The 17,043-nt window shown below is 50.2% G+C and overlaps 6 protein-coding genes across 6 annotated transcripts; 3 read left to right on the forward strand and 3 right to left on the reverse strand.

Annotated features, from left to right (window-relative positions):
* Positions 1-1,517: 1,517 nt before the first annotated feature.
* On the forward strand, positions 1,518-5,910 carry BBK36DRAFT_1122202 (hypothetical protein; the record flags this gene model as incomplete). The annotated part of the gene is made up of 8 exons (XM_024890920.1): positions 1,518-1,785; positions 1,895-2,315; positions 2,387-3,066; positions 3,121-3,743; positions 3,798-3,880; positions 3,937-4,268; positions 4,351-5,028; positions 5,144-5,910. Coding segments are annotated over 8 exons (3,852 nt in total), but the record flags the coding sequence as incomplete, so codon positions are not given.
* Positions 5,911-6,117: 207 nt separating this feature from the next.
* Positions 6,118-7,573, reverse strand: BBK36DRAFT_1204457 (FMN-linked oxidoreductase; the record flags this gene model as incomplete). The annotated part of the gene is made up of 2 exons (XM_024897311.1): positions 7,207-7,573; positions 6,118-7,116 (listed from the first exon to the last, which is right to left on the reverse strand). The coding sequence occupies exons 1-2, from the start codon at positions 7,552-7,554 to the stop codon at positions 6,118-6,120; spliced, it is 1,347 nt and encodes a 448-aa protein (XP_024748513.1). The 5' UTR covers positions 7,555-7,573.
* Positions 7,574-8,683: 1,110 nt separating this feature from the next.
* Positions 8,684-10,412, reverse strand: BBK36DRAFT_66619 (FAD-binding domain-containing protein; the record flags this gene model as incomplete). The annotated part of the gene is made up of 6 exons (XM_024898469.1): positions 8,684-8,967; positions 9,021-9,226; positions 9,292-9,722; positions 9,783-9,844; positions 9,912-10,239; positions 10,392-10,412. The coding sequence occupies 6 exons, from the start codon at positions 10,410-10,412 to the stop codon at positions 8,684-8,686; spliced, it is 1,332 nt and encodes a 443-aa protein (XP_024748514.1).
* A 1,189-nt stretch (positions 10,413-11,601) lies between these two features.
* Positions 11,602-12,284, forward strand: BBK36DRAFT_1160398 (hypothetical protein; the record flags this gene model as incomplete). Its single annotated transcript, XM_024894289.1, has 2 exons — positions 11,602-12,094; positions 12,172-12,284. The coding sequence occupies 2 exons, from the start codon at positions 11,602-11,604 to the stop codon at positions 12,282-12,284; spliced, it is 606 nt and encodes a 201-aa protein (XP_024748515.1).
* Positions 12,285-12,613: 329 nt separating this feature from the next.
* On the reverse strand, positions 12,614-13,257 carry BBK36DRAFT_1169950 (S-adenosyl-L-methionine-dependent methyltransferase; the record flags this gene model as incomplete). Its single annotated transcript, XM_024895389.1, has 2 exons — positions 12,614-12,643; positions 12,676-13,257. 2 exons carry the CDS (start codon positions 13,255-13,257, stop codon positions 12,614-12,616), a joined length of 612 nt encoding a protein of 203 aa, XP_024748516.1.
* A 1,880-nt stretch (positions 13,258-15,137) lies between these two features.
* On the forward strand, positions 15,138-16,637 carry BBK36DRAFT_1122613 (MFS general substrate transporter; the record flags this gene model as incomplete). The annotated part of the gene is made up of 2 exons (XM_024890963.1): positions 15,138-15,579; positions 15,655-16,637. 2 exons carry the CDS (start codon positions 15,138-15,140, stop codon positions 16,635-16,637), a joined length of 1,425 nt encoding a protein of 474 aa, XP_024748517.1.
* Between the last annotated feature and the right edge of the window lie 406 nt (positions 16,638-17,043).

The following is a 17,043-nucleotide window of genomic DNA, read 5'->3' on the forward strand; positions in this document are numbered from 1 at the left end:
ACTTTTCGAGGCTCGCCGCAGTTGGATGTGGTAACCCCAACGTGTCTTTGTAAGAAAGCTGAACGCAGACTTCGTCTTGAGTAGGCTGTTAGTATTTGTAATTATAAGAACTTCTCTATCATATTAACACCCGCGCCCTTATGTCCAGGTCTACTACCAGATTGATAGCAGTACTTCATAGTATATATAGGTAGACATAAGTGTCACAGAGAACCTCTCCGTATGCCTCTCATTCAACCTACCTACTTACGTGTATGTGCATAGGACGACAACAATCACGCAGATGTGCGTATATACCCCGCAGCAACGATACTGCTGGATATTGATTGCACCACGCAAAAGCCACCTTACCCACATTCCCGTTGGGAATTGGGCGGTTCCCGTCGTATAACTGGTTGAAGTTAGCAGTACTGCACCAATGGAGCTGAGAATCACAAGCAATGTGTAGCAAAACGCAAGAAGCTAGGGAGGTCATTCCTGAAAGAAAAGCATTCCTTTTCGGCTCTCGTTGTAGGCGACAGCGAAGATTGCAGTTCCATTGTGAGGTAGGTATGTGGGGTAATGAATGGCAAGGTAGTTGAGCCGCAAGAACGAAGTCGTTCCAACGCCTGATGGAATTCTCTTGGCCGTACATGAGGTGTGTCCGGGATGGTTGTCTCCCCGAATGGTTGCAGGAACAAGAACCAACCAGAGGCTGAAACGTTTCGTAGGCAATATATTCGACCCCTACATAACGTATAATAAGTGCACTTGGACCCCCACGAGGCGACCAAGGCTGCTTTGGCGCTCTAATTGATAATGGTCCAGTGTTTAGTACAATCGCCTTGTTGCCTTGTTGCCTTGTTGCCCAGCCAAGCAGGAGAGTGAAGAAGCAGGCAGAAGAATGTTTTCACACGCCGGTTGGTCTATTAATCCTGGAGTGGAATTGATACTTTTGTAGAGACTCGATTGACGTGTCACATTGACCGGCAACAATGTGCACCCTTTAGTCGAGCCTTTGCAGCAACGCAATCAGCATGATTATCACGCCCAGTTGATGCTTTCATTTATAAGCCACGACTGCTCACAAGGCTCTGGATATCTACTATTTGAAAGTCATTCTCATCAGAAATACAATGTCTAGATTACCCAGAGACAGTCGAGTTTTGCCACCTGCTAACATGGCGATGTATCAGAGGGCACCATCGAGGCCGCCGCCCTTGGTACCACCGCAGCCTATCCCGGCACTAGAGCCACAAATATGCTGTGAATGCGAGCGAAATGTCAAGGTCTGGAAATGTGCTGAATGTATCGACTTTTTCTGTGATGATTGCTGGCCTAAACAGCGACCTCATAAGGTTGGTCATCTTCATTCTCCCTACATCACTCTCTTCAACCTTTGGAAAGCTTGAGGGAAGTTCATCATCAAAGTGATGCAAACTTCTTGCTACCCATTATTTCCCAAGAAACACCATGGTTGTGAGCGCAGAGGCTGATAGGTGTCTTACATTCTTTTCAAGCCGAACAAAACATTGGCGAATGGCCGCCCCCATGAGAAAGTCGACGAGGAGGTGGTTCACCGGCTGGACCAGATATTCCAGCAACCTGATCCGACCGAGCAACTGATGCGTCACCACAATGACATCGATACAACTTGGTTTGGGGTTGAAAAAAGGAACAACGAGTCCGTTTTGCACTGTTCTAGTCGACTTCTTGACATCTTGCACGAGAGTCAGACTGGGGAGTTCAAAGAACGGTTTCCACATCTTGTATCCTTTGTTGGACAAACTGGCAAGTCTTATTCTTGTTCAACATCCCTATCCCTTCCCTGCTTTTCAGTTTCCTATCTGGAAGATGTTGTAGTCAATGATGCGCGGAACAATCTAGTAACACATCTTGGAATCTTTCATAGGAGCTGGAAAGAGCACTATCATCAAGATGCTGATGCATCGTGCGCAGGCAAAAGCCGACCCTCCTGTCGAAAATCCAACTCTCAATCCTGTCCCAGGACTCGTTGATGATAACTGCCCCACGACCGGCGATGTGCATTTATACGCAGATCCGGGGACTTACTACGATCAGAAACCGATATTATATGCCGATTCAGAAGGTATGACCGGGGGGGAGAGTACTCCAAGAGGCCTGGAGCAATGGTCTCAAGCTGAGACCGATACGGCAAAGAAGACAAGGGACCTGGTAAAGGACAAGATCATCAAAACCCTCACCTGGGCTACCGATGCTAGCAAACGCTCGCGGGAGTTCGCCGTGAAGAGTCTGTTTCCAAGGATCTTGTACACATTCTCGGACGTTATTGTCTTCGTACTGCGCGAAGCCAGGTGAGCCTACACGCATGGTACTTGGTCGATTGAATGCGGCTAACCGGTGTTTTCCGTATGTGTATAATAAGAACTTTCGAAACAGAGGTTTTGAAATTATTGGTAGAATGGGCTGCTACTTCGATCGATAAGTCTGTCAACCAACCAAGCAGACCGCACGTCATCATCCTACTCAACGCCGCCGAGATGACCACGGACGACAATCAGTGGGACCCAGAATGGGCCACCAAGAAGCTGCTTGACGACTACAAGGATTCGGTCCACAGGGTGCCCTATCTACAAAGGACGATCTCCAATTCTAAGCTTCGGAAAAGCGTACGAACGACCAAGGACCTCCTCGATTACTACTATCATTCAGTCACTGTCATCAAAATTCCTCGCAAAGGTTGCTATATGCAGATCGATGCACAGCTCATGAAGCTCTCAGGCATCATATCTGATAGATGTGCGGAATCCCACGACTTCAAGAAAATGACCCGAATGTTGCTTAATGCAGAGAGGCTACCAAGATACGTCAACGCAGCCTACGACCATTTCACTCGAGATCTGGAAGCACCGTTCGATTTCGTGGCGGAGGCACGCCGTCATATATCCCCACCCCAAGATTTTGGGGGGCATGTGCTCAATCTCATGTTGTTCATGTATGACCAATGGAGACCAACTGGGGCACCCGTCACAGGACTCTTTCATCGTCTTGCGCTGCCAGTTGCTTCATGCGTTATGTTGGCCGCTACCAGAGACAGAACACAAGGTATCGATCATCCGCAGTCAAAGTCGTTGAATGACATAAGCTGACAGAGCATAGGAAGCTATTCAAATGTTCTTCGCGACACATACAAAACTCCCCTATGCGATGCGTTTCTTGAGTTTTACTACAAGTGGCTGCGCTGCTCATTCCAAAAGGACGGCCAACTCTGTGTGAACACCAAAAGTTCGCACGAAAAGGGCCATCAATCCTACGAAGGAACCATTCTCGGTCGAGGCCACCATCAGTCGGCGTCGGTTCACTACCCTCATTCGTTTGAAGCTTGGTTCACCGAAATCCACGAAAACATCGAATATCTTGAGAAACGTTTCAGCCAGGGAGACAAGGAAGAAGGACGCTTCATCCCAAAGATGCACCGCGACATCATGGAAGATTTCTATACCAAGCATCTCTCTGCTTCAAGGTTCCGCAGCCACTTGACCTGCGTTTGTTGTGTAGGAAAGATACCCGAACATGCACTGCCTTGCGGCCACATAATCTGCAAGGCATGTATCCAATGCTTCGGGGATCGCAAAGGACAAGGATTATTCACTTTGTACAATTGCCCACTTCATCCAGCAACCTGCCATTGGCGCTCACCCTTGCAGATTGAATACAAGCCAGAGGAGGCCGGCGTGAGAGTTCTCTGCTTGGACGGGTTAGTAATGATTAATCTCTCATTCGTCATTGTTATTGTTAACAGATGACCTAGAGGAGGCGTAAGAGGCATCATCGAGCTTGCCATTCTTCGCGAGATTGAGAGATCTCTCGGAGACCATGTTCCCATTCAGGACTTCTTTGACCTCATAGTCGGGACAAGGTTCGTTTTTGCTACCCGGTCTGAACGCATATTTGCGCATGAACTAATAGCTGTAGCACTGGTGGTATCCTTGCTCTAGGGCTTGGTGTTAAGCACTGGTCAGTCGAAGAATGCACGGCTCATTTCAAAGGTCTTTGCAAGCAAGCCTTTACCAAGCGGGCTCCGCGATTTTTGAACACACTCACTGCCATGAGTGGCAAGGGTGTCTATAAATCAAGGACGTTGGAAAACGCTCTGCAATCGGCTTTTGACAGCAACTCGGTGCTTTACGGGGGAGCTCACTCGGCAAAGCCGACATCGATACGGGTTGCGGTCACAGCCACGCTTGCCAGAGAGGACCGAGCAGCTGTTCTATCCAACTATAACACAGAACACAGATCCGATAACCGTAAGTTTCCCCTTGACTCTGGCATGGATTGTTTCTCTTCCGAGTTTGGACTTGGACATCGGCTGACCAACATCACCAATAGTACCGTACCTATTTATACGACCACAAGACCCTAAGCATGAGCTCAAAGTCTGGGAGGCCGCCAGAGCAACTTCAGCAGCTCCGCCGTATTTTAAACCCTTCATTCAGAGACAGACTATGCGTGCTTATACTGATGGCGCGATACATCACCACTGTCCAGTATTTATTGCGGATCAAGAGCGACAGCTGCTTTGGGAAGATGTCAAAGACTGGCCCCCCGATATCGTCCTATCCATAGGCAGCGGTGTCAAGCTTGATGAAGATGCACCTTGGTCACACGAAACAGTGCACCTCAGTAGCTCAGATGACTTCTTCAGCCGGTCATCTCGGCCTCAGCGAAAGGTGGCCGGGCTAGGTTACCTCTGGCGAGCCGCTAACACGATCATCGAAAAACACCTGGACTGCGAGGAAGCTTGGAAACGGTACTGCGATAGAAGAGAGAGGGAACACGGAGACGACACTCGCAAGATTCGTCTCAATGTTCACTTTGCTCGTCACAGACCGCCCCTCGACGATGTCGAGTCCATGGAAGAGATGGAGCTCCTCGCACAGCGAATGGTTCAGGAGGATCGAGAGAAGGTTCATCAAGCGATGGAAAAGCTCATCGCCAGCTCTTTCTATTTTGAAAGTGTCGGGCCTGCTATTCGAAACATCAAAACCAGGCAGTATCGGTGCAGAGGTAAGCTACCCATACCAGTCATCTTTTTCTGACGGAGTTTTCATTCATCGTTTATGGAGGCAACACGATGCAACCATACCCGTATTCATATTCAAGCCGGGCTGACATAGCGTAGGAACTATTCGCTGTCGGTTTCGTGATAATACTCCAAACCTACAAGGACTCGGCAAAATACTGCTTCGATATTGCTCCCGGGAATCTGAGCCGGAATTTTGGGTCAGAGAAAATTACGGCTTGATCTTCCAGAAAGACCGCCGCATAACCTTCCCTGCCACCACAATCAAAGATATGGTCAAGCACAGTATCTTCCAATTTCCGAGAGAGATCGAGGTTGAAGCAGCCGAGCCTTCCAGCCTTACCAATATCTGTTTGTGCCTGCAAAGCAGCTATAGGTATGGCATCTCTCCGGAACTTCTCAACATCTCGCCCTCAATCAGCGGTTTCCCGCGTGAGCTATGTGCACTCAGCGGTTTCATTCTGTCTAGCCCCGATATCAACGTCGAGGAGGTTGATAAGGCATCAGAGGTAACTTCCGTGATATCAACAAGATCAACCCACGGGAGCGTAGATTCCGAGCCTACGACAGGACGAAGGAAGACTTATTTCGTGGGAGGCATTATGCGCCGAGCAAGGAGTGCTATGTTTTCCAAAGAGAACGAGTCTCGAATCTCATTCGAGAATAGATCAAGCTCAAGCTTAAGGGTGGCCCCGGAGAAGCACGCATACCCGGTTGATGTATCAGAGCTCGCAGGCGATTCAAGCTTTGGAGGGAACAGGAATGGGTCTACGCCTTCGATAAGGGGCGAGGATGAAGACTCTGGAAATACTGACGATGAGCATGAGAATGATTATCAAACAAAAGGAAAAGGTATCATGTATTAGAGTAGTATGTTTGTAGTCTGAAGATTAGGATCACAATCTGTTGGCAATCTCTATTTTGGAAAATCACTCATTAGTCTCGCACACCTGCGCTCACTTACATATGTCGCGGCTTAATACTATTTGAAGTAATCTCTGCCTTTGTCCAAGATGCTACAACCCGACTCATGGAACCCCATGATATCGTAGGGCATTCAGGCCGTACAGGCTTTAAGTCATCTTCTTCTTTGACCTTCCTCCAAACCCCCATCCTATTTGATGCGCAACGTTGATAGACACTTCCAAGTCATCCGCCCACGCCCACACCAAGCCCGGGTTCTTCTGGAACGGGCGACCTGCAGCGATCAGATCCAATGGCGTGTCGTCGGCATCATCACTGCCCTCTATGAGCTTCTGCGCAACCTGTCCCGTCTTGATGCTTCCCACTGAGCTGACGAGCATCGAGTCTCCCACTGCTGCCTTGATCTTCTTTGCAAACGGCGCCTGGTATCCCGGCCCGCCAATGACCTTTTGCTGCGCGTGGTTCCCGCCGCTCGACACATCTATCACGTCAACGCCACGCTGAGCAAGGAGCTTGGCAAGCTTGATGCTCTCGTCCACAGTCCAGCTTGGCCCTCCGTTCCAGTCGGGATTTGTGTCGAGCCAATCCGTCGCACTGATGCGCACGAACAGAGGCATCCGCTTGGGAATAACCTGCCGTGTAGCATCAACCAGCTCAAGCGCCAGACGAGCACGGTTCTCGAAGCTTCCTCCGTATTGATCCGTTCTCTTGTTCACAGCCGGCGACAGAAAGCTGGATACGAGATAGCCGTGCGCAAAGTGCAGCTCGATAACGTCAAACCCGGCACGGAGCGCACGAAGAACAGCGGCGTGGAAATCGTGCTTGAACCGCTCAATCTCCGCAATGCTCATCGCGCGGGGCTTTGGGTAGTGCTCGTTGAAGGGCTCGTTGCTGGGTCCGACGACGTCGTCTGGCCATCCGCCGACTTCTTCGATTGCGGTTGCGCCGGAACTGAGCCATGGGGCGACGGTGGAGGCTTTACGGCCGGCATGGCCGAGTTGGATGCCGATGAGACCGTTCTGGCTGTGAGCGAAATCGACGTGTTTCTTGAGAGTGTCGACGTGGGCGTCGAGCCAGATGCCGGAATCCTCTGGGGTGATGCGGCCATTGGCCTGTACGGCGGTGGCTTCAATCATCATGAGGCCGGGCTATCATTCCCATTCATTTCAGCCTTTGCTTTCATTTCCGACGGAATCAATTGCATGAAGAGAGTCACTGGAATAAACGGTTCGTCTTACACCTCTCTGCGCCATGCCGCCATAGTGCGTAATGTGCCACGGCGTGTGAAATCCCTCATGCGCGCTGTATTGGCACATTGGGCTCACCCAAATGCGATTCGCCATCTGTATGCCCCGAATCTTCAAGGGAGTGAAGAGCTTCGGGACTGGCTTGCCGGATGGCTGAGGCTCAGTCGCGGAGCCCGGAATGGGGATCTGCTCCGGCGTGAAGAAAGTTGCGTTATCGGCAGCGACATTGTAGATTGGCTGAGAGCACTTGGCCCTCTTTTCGGGGAGGGGGGTTCCGGCTCGAGAAACGGTGATGCCGTGATGAGGGTGAGAGATGCGCTGGGTGAGATAGGCGGCCATGTTGCGTATGGATGTGATGAGCGACCTTTATCGTGATGTGTATTGTGGTTCTATCGACAGATACCAATAGTCTGTATTGAAGGTGGTGTAAGACTAATTCAAGAGTCTCCTCCTACTACTTCATCTGATAGTATCGACGCTCTTGGCCAGATCTTCTTGACGATTTAGAGTCCTCTACATATATATATATATATATATTGTGAACAATATAGCCAAGGTCTCGTGGCGTCATTAGTGATGGGAAGGTGACGTAGCGAAAGCTTAAGCATCATCAGATTGATTGGCCGCTGTCGAACCCGCTCATAGACATCGGGCAACGGGGGGAAGAATATTAGCTTAAACAAAACGATTATGTTACATAGCACGGAGTACGCCGTGTCAGTATCATGCCATGTTCAGCTTTATTAACCGTTCATGCCGCGGCAGTTGTGTCGATGTTGGCGTTCTGTGGAGCAATTAGAGATTGATAGTAGCGTGCGCGGTCAAAGTTCCCCTCGATAACTACCTACATCCAGTTAGCTGAAGAAGTTCGTTCTCGTTCTCGGTTTCGTACGCGGGCGGAAAGAAATCTACACGGACGTTAGATATCTGTTGCCTATTTTGGACTGGAATGCCATTTCCGGAAGGTAGTCAAAGTTGATCCCTGGGACTATTACACCAACCTGAAGGTGTCTTCATGTGATGAGGACACGCATGAAGCTTCATGTTGGTTACAATCCCTCGTTGCTTATATAATTCGTGTCCACTGAGATGGAAACTCCGAGACTTGTTTGCAATCTTGTGCTCTTTGCCCTTGATCCATCGTGATGCTGTCGGAGTGTCGCTCTTCTCAAAGACGTCACTGACTCACTCCATCACCATGGATTACCGGCCATGATCTTGCTGCCGTGAACATATATCTGGCTCGTGCTATTTTAACCCCTACAGACATATTCTGCACACTTCTACAAATTCTTGAGGCAAAGAGTATCACTTCTGGCAACTGTGCCCAGCTGATGGATAATTGGAAACATCAACTAACACCACCTGAATGACTTGCTATCCCAGATGGAGAACAAGGAACGCCTCTCCCATGGTACACGTGCCTTTGAAGTACGCCCCTCAGTTGCAAACTAGTAGTAAAGATGCCTCATGTTCTTCGCGGCCCTGACAACTGGATAATGCCAGGACGGAGCTTTGACATCAGATCTTCGGGGTCATACTTGGCTTGGAGTTCGCGAAGACGCTTCCGATTTTCCTCTCCATATCCCCCATAGACATCCTGGTGCCTGGCCGCATAGTTGAGATATTGGTACCTATGGAATGTGCCATGAGCCCTGGCGACTCGTTCAACCTTGTTCATAAAGTCATCAGCCGTTTGGGAAATCGGCTTATCATGCTTGGCGTCAATCCATTTCCATAGGAGGGCAACGACTTGAAGATCATGTCAGTCAACTGTCGTCCCACTTCAAGCGGCCTTGGCTTACTGATTAAAGGCGTATCCTCCGTCGTGATTCCCAGAGCATTACCGATATCATCCTTTGGAAGCATATCGCTGACCAATGGCTGGTACAGGAGAGTGGGCGAGAACCCATCACAGTCTTTCAGAAGAGCTACCGATTCTTCATGAACAGCAGCAATCTCCTTCAACGTCGTTAGATGGCTTTTTACCGATTGCGAGGTTGTCCAGAATCTAAAACGCTCCGTCAGCCCAAAGCTCGTCAATCTTTTGGTCTCAATCTGCTCTAGTGCGTATACCTGAATCCAGGCTCATTGTGAACATCCCCTTCGTCACAAAAGCTGAGCAAGGTACGATTCTGGGTCGAAGAGGCAAGAGGAGTAATAGTCTTGAAATCGTCGAAAGCCTTGGTTTGAACTGCGGGCCTGCTGTGAGACATGGCCATGGTGTATACGCTGTTGCCATCCTTGGCCCTATCGCTAATAAGCAGGAATGCCTCGGCAAATGGATCCATGGTCGTTTTGACAGACTTGTCAAACGAGGTAAGGATGGCGGCCCCGTGTTCGTGGGCGAATACGCTGGCGCCGCCCCAGATTTCTCCGAGGTCAAACGTCTTCAACTCTAGGCGGGTGACAATGCCGAGAGTAATACCAGCTCCTCTCATTCCCCAGAAGAGGTCAGGATGAGACTCCCGAGTGACATTGAGGACCTGACCACTAACGAGAACAAGCTTCAATGAATTCATAAGCCTATGGTGCAGGTATCTCAGGACTGAAAATGCAAAGCTTACCTCATAGCTTACGACATTATCGCAAGCAAGTCCCCTTTCGGCTGAGAAGAAGGAAATCCCACCTATAGACGAAAGATCAGTCGAAAGATCAGTTTAAAGCTTCGCAGAGGCAAATGAGCGAAAGTATACCTCCCATAATAAGACCACTAACGCCGACACTAGAAACGCGGCCGCCAACACATCCGAGTCCATAAGCTTCCAACTTGCTGTAAACCTCACGAAACCTACAGCCAGCTCCAACGAAGACGGACTTTCGATCTTCGGAGACGGTAATGTCTTTGAGACGGCTCAGGTCAATAGTGATGCCGTCCTCAGCATTGCTGCCTGAGGCATAAGAACAATGACCTCCAGACTTGACGGCAAAGGTGGCTCCCGTTTCCCGAACAGTGTTTATGGTCGTTATTACATCTGAAGTAGTTGCTGGGAGAACGCGGCATGCAGGACTTAGTTGCGATGCCTGCGCGATGAAGTAAAAGTCGGTGCCGTGTTTGCCTAGATCTGGCGGAGTGTCACCCGGCAAAATAACTTTCTCGGCACCCAACTTGTCGCGAAGTATCCGGGCCTGCAATCATTAGAACGATGTCCCTGAAGAATGTGGAATGAACACACGGCTTCTCTGCCAGCGCTCATGGTGCCAGCAGGATTGTTATCAGACCTGTATATCTCTATCAAAGGGATTAATGCACGATTCCAGACTTAAATGGAGTCTGTATATGCGGGAACATACATCAATTTTCTACGAAGAGGAAATGGACGTGGTGTATAACTGCTCCGAGCTCATAACGATGTATTACTGCTGACTTCATCCCATCTCCTCCGCATCTGACATCAGCCCGATCTTGGATCTTTCTTTATACAGACAATGCTGTCAGCAGCCACGAACAAAGGGAGGCAGTAATGAATGACCAAATAATCGATAGTGTGCTAGCAAGATGAACTGTCAAAGATGCACCCGCCCATGTTCATAGATGTTAGGTCTGCAATTCGACGTATTGTCCACAGGATGACTTTCGCGCTTATATCTCCGGACCGCCCTCATCCGCCATCATCATTGCCTACATTCAGGTTGGCGCGAGGGATTTCCTTATGCAAAGCCAAATGTAACAAATAAGGGAGGAGAAACTGAGACTTGCTGGAGGGATCACCAATTATCTGGCAGAACATTCAGGCGACGAGGCAATATTACGGGTAGCAACTTGTTCGCTTCTCACGGCGGAGGCTCTCGTACACAGACGGTTATGGAAACTTATGTTCTAAATTATATGCCAAGAAATGTGTTGTTCTCCAATGAGAGTTAATCTGATGAACATGTCTTTGTAGAATATACGAAGTAGTCATTTCAGCTTTAGGGATGGAGAACTTGTAATAAGATCGCGGTAAAGCCTTCCTCCAGAAAACTTGCAGGATATTTTACGATCATGTGAAAGCTACTTGTTATCTCCTGTCTTCTGATGTTGTTGGATCTCTCCCGAGGCCTCTTGACTCTGGCCTTGAAAACAGGTCGCTGTACAGCCACAGTCGGCCTCCCACATACATGTACTAACCGCGGGCCTATCACGGCGGCCTGCATGATTCACCAGCCTCAGCACTCAACACCAATCACCTTCTGCTGTTGGTGCGAGGTATCATTGATGCCGCAAAGATGGTGCAAGGCAGACACGTGCACGTGCAGCCTGCGTCAATCTTGAGGGAACAAAAATGGCTGCCCAACTTCAACTTCTTCACTTAACCTCACTCCCCCCGCAGCCTTCCTTCCGCCAAAACACTTCATTTCTGCATCATCTGCGCACGTCTACAATCTCAATCCAACAAAGTCAAGATGAACTTCTTTCGCTGCCTTTGCGATGACGACTTTGCGCCGCCTCCCTCCATCCAGCGCAATCACGGCCTCATCACTGAGAAGCCTCGACTCCAATCCCCTCCTCCCCACAAATCCGTCGAAGAGACGGCCGACAACATCATCGACATCCTCCTCCACGCCGAAAAGTCCGGCGCTGTGCTCTCAGCGCAGCTCGACGATGCCGTTTCTGCCACTGGATGGTCCGAATGGCTTGCCAAAAACGTATTGAAGAAGCTGGAGGGGGTGCTTAAAAGCGGACGCGACAAGATGGGCCCGGCCATGGCTGAGGCATACGATCAGGCTTGTGAAGCTGCAGAGGTCACGTTCTCTGACCTCTTCGCATATGTCAAGGAGCATCCTGTTGAGATCGCAGCCACTGTGCTGTTATCACTCTTTGCCTTTGGAGTCCTGGTGAGACTGATGCCCTTGATGGTGGAGCTCCTGGGCTTTACTGAGACGGGAACAACTGCCGGTGAGCCCCATGCCCCATTCCAAATAATTCAACGTTATGGACAATTCCTAATGTACCTTTTTTTTTAATACATGTAGGCACCTTTGCCTCTTGGTGGGAGTCGACGTATGGTGGATACATCCCTAAGGGTTCACTGTTCTCATACTTCCAGAGACTAACGATGAGGTGGTTGAGGCCGAAGAAGGTCTAAAGTGACTACCAGCGTGTTTGTACCTACTGAATCTCTGACTCAAGATAGCTGGTAGCCGTGGACGTCGTGATGGATAGTGCAGAAAACATCAAGTCTCCTATTCAATTGCATACACGCACCAGCTGGAAGCATAGGAGAGGAGAGACATTGTAAAGCTGCTAGTATACTAGGATGCAGCAACCAGATAGGTGTGAAAGGATTATATTCATCTTGCATTGCTCTTTCAGAATCATGCCTCCATACAAAGACGTAGTCAACCGGTTGTACCCCTTCCCCTCCTTCGTATTCCACAAAGTCACACGACCCAGCCTCGTTTCCTTCAGCCCATTTTATGCCTTTCTCAAAATAACTAGCACTGCCTTGTCCCCGTGACCTTGACATAATCAATGACCTCTTGTGCAACAACCTCAACCACTTTCTCAGCCGCCAATTTCTCAACCTCTGCGTCGAATTTGGCCGACTCCCAGAATTCCTGGAGAACGGTGGCAATAACAGTCCCTCCCTTCTTAACCAGGCGCACAAACTCCCTGAGGGCAGGGTCAGGGCCTACGTGGCCGTTGGTAAACGTTCCCACGCAGGTGACAAGGTCGTACAAGCCCTCTTGGTGTTGCACACGCTGAGTCAAGTCTGCCTGGAACAGGTTTCGGTATACACCCGTCTCCTTGGCAACCTTGAGCATAGCAGGCGACAAATCAAGTCCGTCAATGGTCTTTGCCCCGGTCTGGGCAAGAGCTTGGCCTACGAGGCCGGTGCCACAGCCGGCATCCAAGATGGTATCTTGGGCTAAATCTTGAGAGAGCCGGAGAGCGACCTGTGCAACGATCTCAGGGGCCACATAATTTTGAGCTTTGTCTCCCACTTCGGCGTTGTAGGTGGCGGCCCATTTGTCATAGAGGCTCATGCAATCTTGTACGCTTGTAGCAGCGCGAGCTTGGGCGAGGTACATGTGCGGTGTTTGGACTTCGGTCATCATTTTGATGATGGTCTTTGGGGTTGCGCCAGATATAGAAGATTTGGAAAGATTGAGACTTGGGGAAGTAAAGTAAGAGGGTCCTGATTCTATCTCGAGAGTGTGCTGATATTCTCTCTCCTTTCTTCGTCCTGAGCAAGGAGCACGGGGGGTTCTTATAGAGCCCGGCCGTCTAGAAAACGAGCACGTCTCGATGCATTGGTGCAACGGCATATTGATCACGACATCAACGGTTAACTCCTTCGGTTACCATCGTATAGGCTACAGCGTCCCAGACTTCTTCCTGTTTGACTGAACTGGGTGAAGATGGGCGTGGACTGTTGTGGCAAGGCACGATTTGTGAACAAGATTCAGTCCCTAGTTTAATCACATGCGTGGCCCTCGAATATCCTCAATAGATCCCTTGTATCATTTATTTTATCTATTTCCATTTAGTTATTTTTCTTCATTCTTTCATAATTTAGTTTTCATTGTCCTTGATCTCATCTCTTTTACCCCGGTCCCATGAGTTGGATTCAGGCCTCTTTCTCCTTGCTAGGTGGCCTTCTTCCCTTGCATACCTACAAGGCTCAGGGTGGTTTCTGGTCAGGCTTGAATCGTTTTACCACAGCTTGCACTAGTAGTTTACTGCTGTATGGTCATTTTGAGGCACAAAACATTGTCAGAACCAATGCATCGTGAAAAGGAGCCTGTCCAGAAACAGCCCTGGCGCGCGATAGTAAAATCAAGCGTCTCCCCATGTACATACAGAGGCTCCCCCGTCTGGGACATATTCCTCATTCAAAACCAATCAAGCTTGAAGCACCTAGAACTAATTCCTATTCTGTAAATAGTTAGTCTCCCGAATAACCTATTTGCCTAAATACCTTATATCTACATCTCCGCAGGCCCTACAAGGACAAGTCCTCCAGTCCCATTGGCCAAGTCGTACGGAATGGACGGATGAGGATCCAGGGACGGGGATACGAATATCATCGGCGTCGAATGTCGGCATTGATCAAAACCCCCGACAACTAATCAAGACCATCCTACTGAGGTGACCATCTCACATGTATCCTCCTATCTCCTCGGAGTACCTGATTACGGTTACTGTGCTTCGTGATGACAATAAGGTGTGGCGTACTATGGGATCACGCCTTCCGCCCATCTTTACTCGATCTTGTTCCATCCTACATATCCGGCGAAAATCCCGTACCCCCTGCTTATCGGTGCACCATCTGCGTATAAGCACGGACGCTCCATGGGTATCTACCAATTGCGCTGCTTAGTACTCCGTACTACATCAAAAGGATGTCGGCTACTGACCCATTTCGTCATTGTAAGACATCCCACACACTCCTTTTGCATAGATCTTGCTTCTATACCCGCTGTATAACCAACATTTCCCGTCCCGCTCCCACAAGACCCGGCGCTAGTATCTTGGTTGCGTTCCAATATGCGGCTTATGTGCATTCTCCTGGCCGCATGTGGAGCCGGCAGCCTTGCCCATTTCCCTGCTGTTAGTCGTGGCCTTGTACCTGTCAAACTCCTTCCCATTACACAACTGCAACGCTTGGCTGTTGGCTGGTCGCTTGTTAACCGCTGCCATGCTCCCATTGCGTCATTCCAGGCTCGTCAATATGCAGAATTCTCGCGCCTTTCCGACGATCCTCCTTTCGACTTGCTGTACATCCGCAGCCCTTCTTCCGCTGCCACTTACATCGGCATTAACTTGTCCTTGCCTTCAACTTCCAGCCGTGACTTAGGAGGTCCAAGTGAGACAGGACCCCAGGAAACCGCCATTGCCGTCAAAAATGATTCGGCAAGACGACCCGTCGCGTGAGCCAGAGTTGCTGCTAGACAGGGCAATGAGCGAGAGCAAAGACGCGTCACAAACACCAGGTATGTCAGGTGCGCTCGCGAACGCATATATCAAAGATGCCTGTCTGGCTAACAAGCTCGGGACGAAAGAGGTGGCCAGCAGCAACAAGACTGAAGTCCAGCCAAACGCCGACGATGCAGAAACAGACGCTCCTCACGACCCCCATACGTACCCCGAGGGCGGACGTGATGCCTGGCTCGTCGTCTTCGGCGCTTGGTGCGGCTTGACTGCTTCATTGGGCATCTACAACACGTCGGGGGTTTTCGAGGTTGTCATCTCTCAGGTCATCCTTCCCCAGTACTCTGCGTCCACCCTCGGCTGGCTGTTTTCCACATACGCCTTCGTGAACTGGATCTTCGGAGTGCAAGTAGGACCTACTTTCGACGCCATTGGCCCGCGGGCCCTCATCACGGCCGGCACGGTCTGCACGCTAATTGGGATATTCACACTCAGCCTATGCACGGGTAGGCTTCGAGAATCCTGTCATCATGTTTGCCGATGAGCGTTGGGCTGACAATCGTTGCCATGTGGCATTGCAGAGTACTATCAGATTCTCCTATCCTTCTCCATCTTGACTGGCATCGGGTCGTCACTCCTGCTGACGCCATCCATGGGATGCGTCGCTCACTGGTTCATGAAACGCCGTGGCCTGGCTAGTGGCATCGCATTCATCGGTGGCGGCTTTGGCGGCGTGTTATTCCCGCTCATGATGCAAGCTCTGCTGCCTCAGGTCGGATGGGCCTGGACGATTCGAATCCTTGGATTCGTGTTGATGGTCCTCTGTGCCGTCAGCATTGCCTTTTGCCGGAGCCGAATCCCCCCGCGCAAGGGGAACGCCACCACCTGGCGGGATACTCTCCCCGATCATCGCATCTTCTTGGACGGGACGGGAGCCATGGGGGCCACTACTGCCGGGGTGCTGTTGACAGACCTCGCGTACTTCATCCCCATCACCTACACGCCAAGTTACTACATTGATCGCCAAGGTCTGTCGTCGGCGGAATCCATAACCGGTTCAGCCGCGTTTGCATACCAGTTGCTCGCCATCCTGAATGCAGCATCATGTGTAAGCCGTTATGTGGCTGGCGATCTGGCCGATCGCTTTGGCAGATACAACACCATGATTGTCTCTCTTCTTCTCTGCACAATCTCCGTCTTGTGTCTGTGGTTGACAGATATACTGGTGCCTGGATTGAAGAGTGACGGGCTCCTAGTGGCCTTTGTCGTGTTGTTTGGTTTTCAGAGTGGTTCCAACGTCAGCTTGACGCCCATCTGCCTCGGCCAGCTCTGTGACACGGAAGAGTACGGGAGATACTATGCGAGCTGCTTCACAGTAGTTGCATTTGGCGTGTTGGCAAGCCTGCCCATCGCCGGCAGCTTGCTAACCGTGACGGGTACCAGCGGGAAAGAGAAATACTGGGGGGCTGCCTTGTTTACCGGACTGAGCTATGTGGCCGCCCTCCTTTGCTTCGTGTGGGTGAGGGTCAAGCTCAAGGGCTGGTCATGGCGGATCAAGTGGTAGTTTCTTTGGGTTCCCCAGCATCAAGATTGACCGTTACATAGTATGTAGTATCACATGTAAGAACGTATATCATTGGATCGGTAACCAGGCCTCTCTCATGCAGACTGGATACCCCGTGTTCACCCGCAACATCGGCGTATACTCAAATTGGTATATCGAGGATTGTCAGAAGCATTATAATCTGACATTCAGATGCCGTGTAACGTAAATACTACATGGTCACATCATGATGGTTTACTTCTACAGATGCTCGGTTCCAATTCATGCTTATCTGAGTGATTAGTATGCAACTTTCCTCCAAAGGCCGCGCGGAGCGTTACATGGAGACTGGCGAAGACAAGGCCGCGGAGACGCTACTACGCGACATTCTGACATTGTGGTGAGATTCTAGACGGGGCAGGCTGTA

Source organism: Trichoderma citrinoviride, assembly GCF_003025115.1.
Source record: "Trichoderma citrinoviride strain TUCIM 6016 unplaced genomic scaffold BBK36scaffold_9, whole genome shotgun sequence".
Classification (NCBI taxonomy): Eukaryota; Fungi; Ascomycota; class Sordariomycetes; order Hypocreales; family Hypocreaceae; genus Trichoderma; species Trichoderma citrinoviride.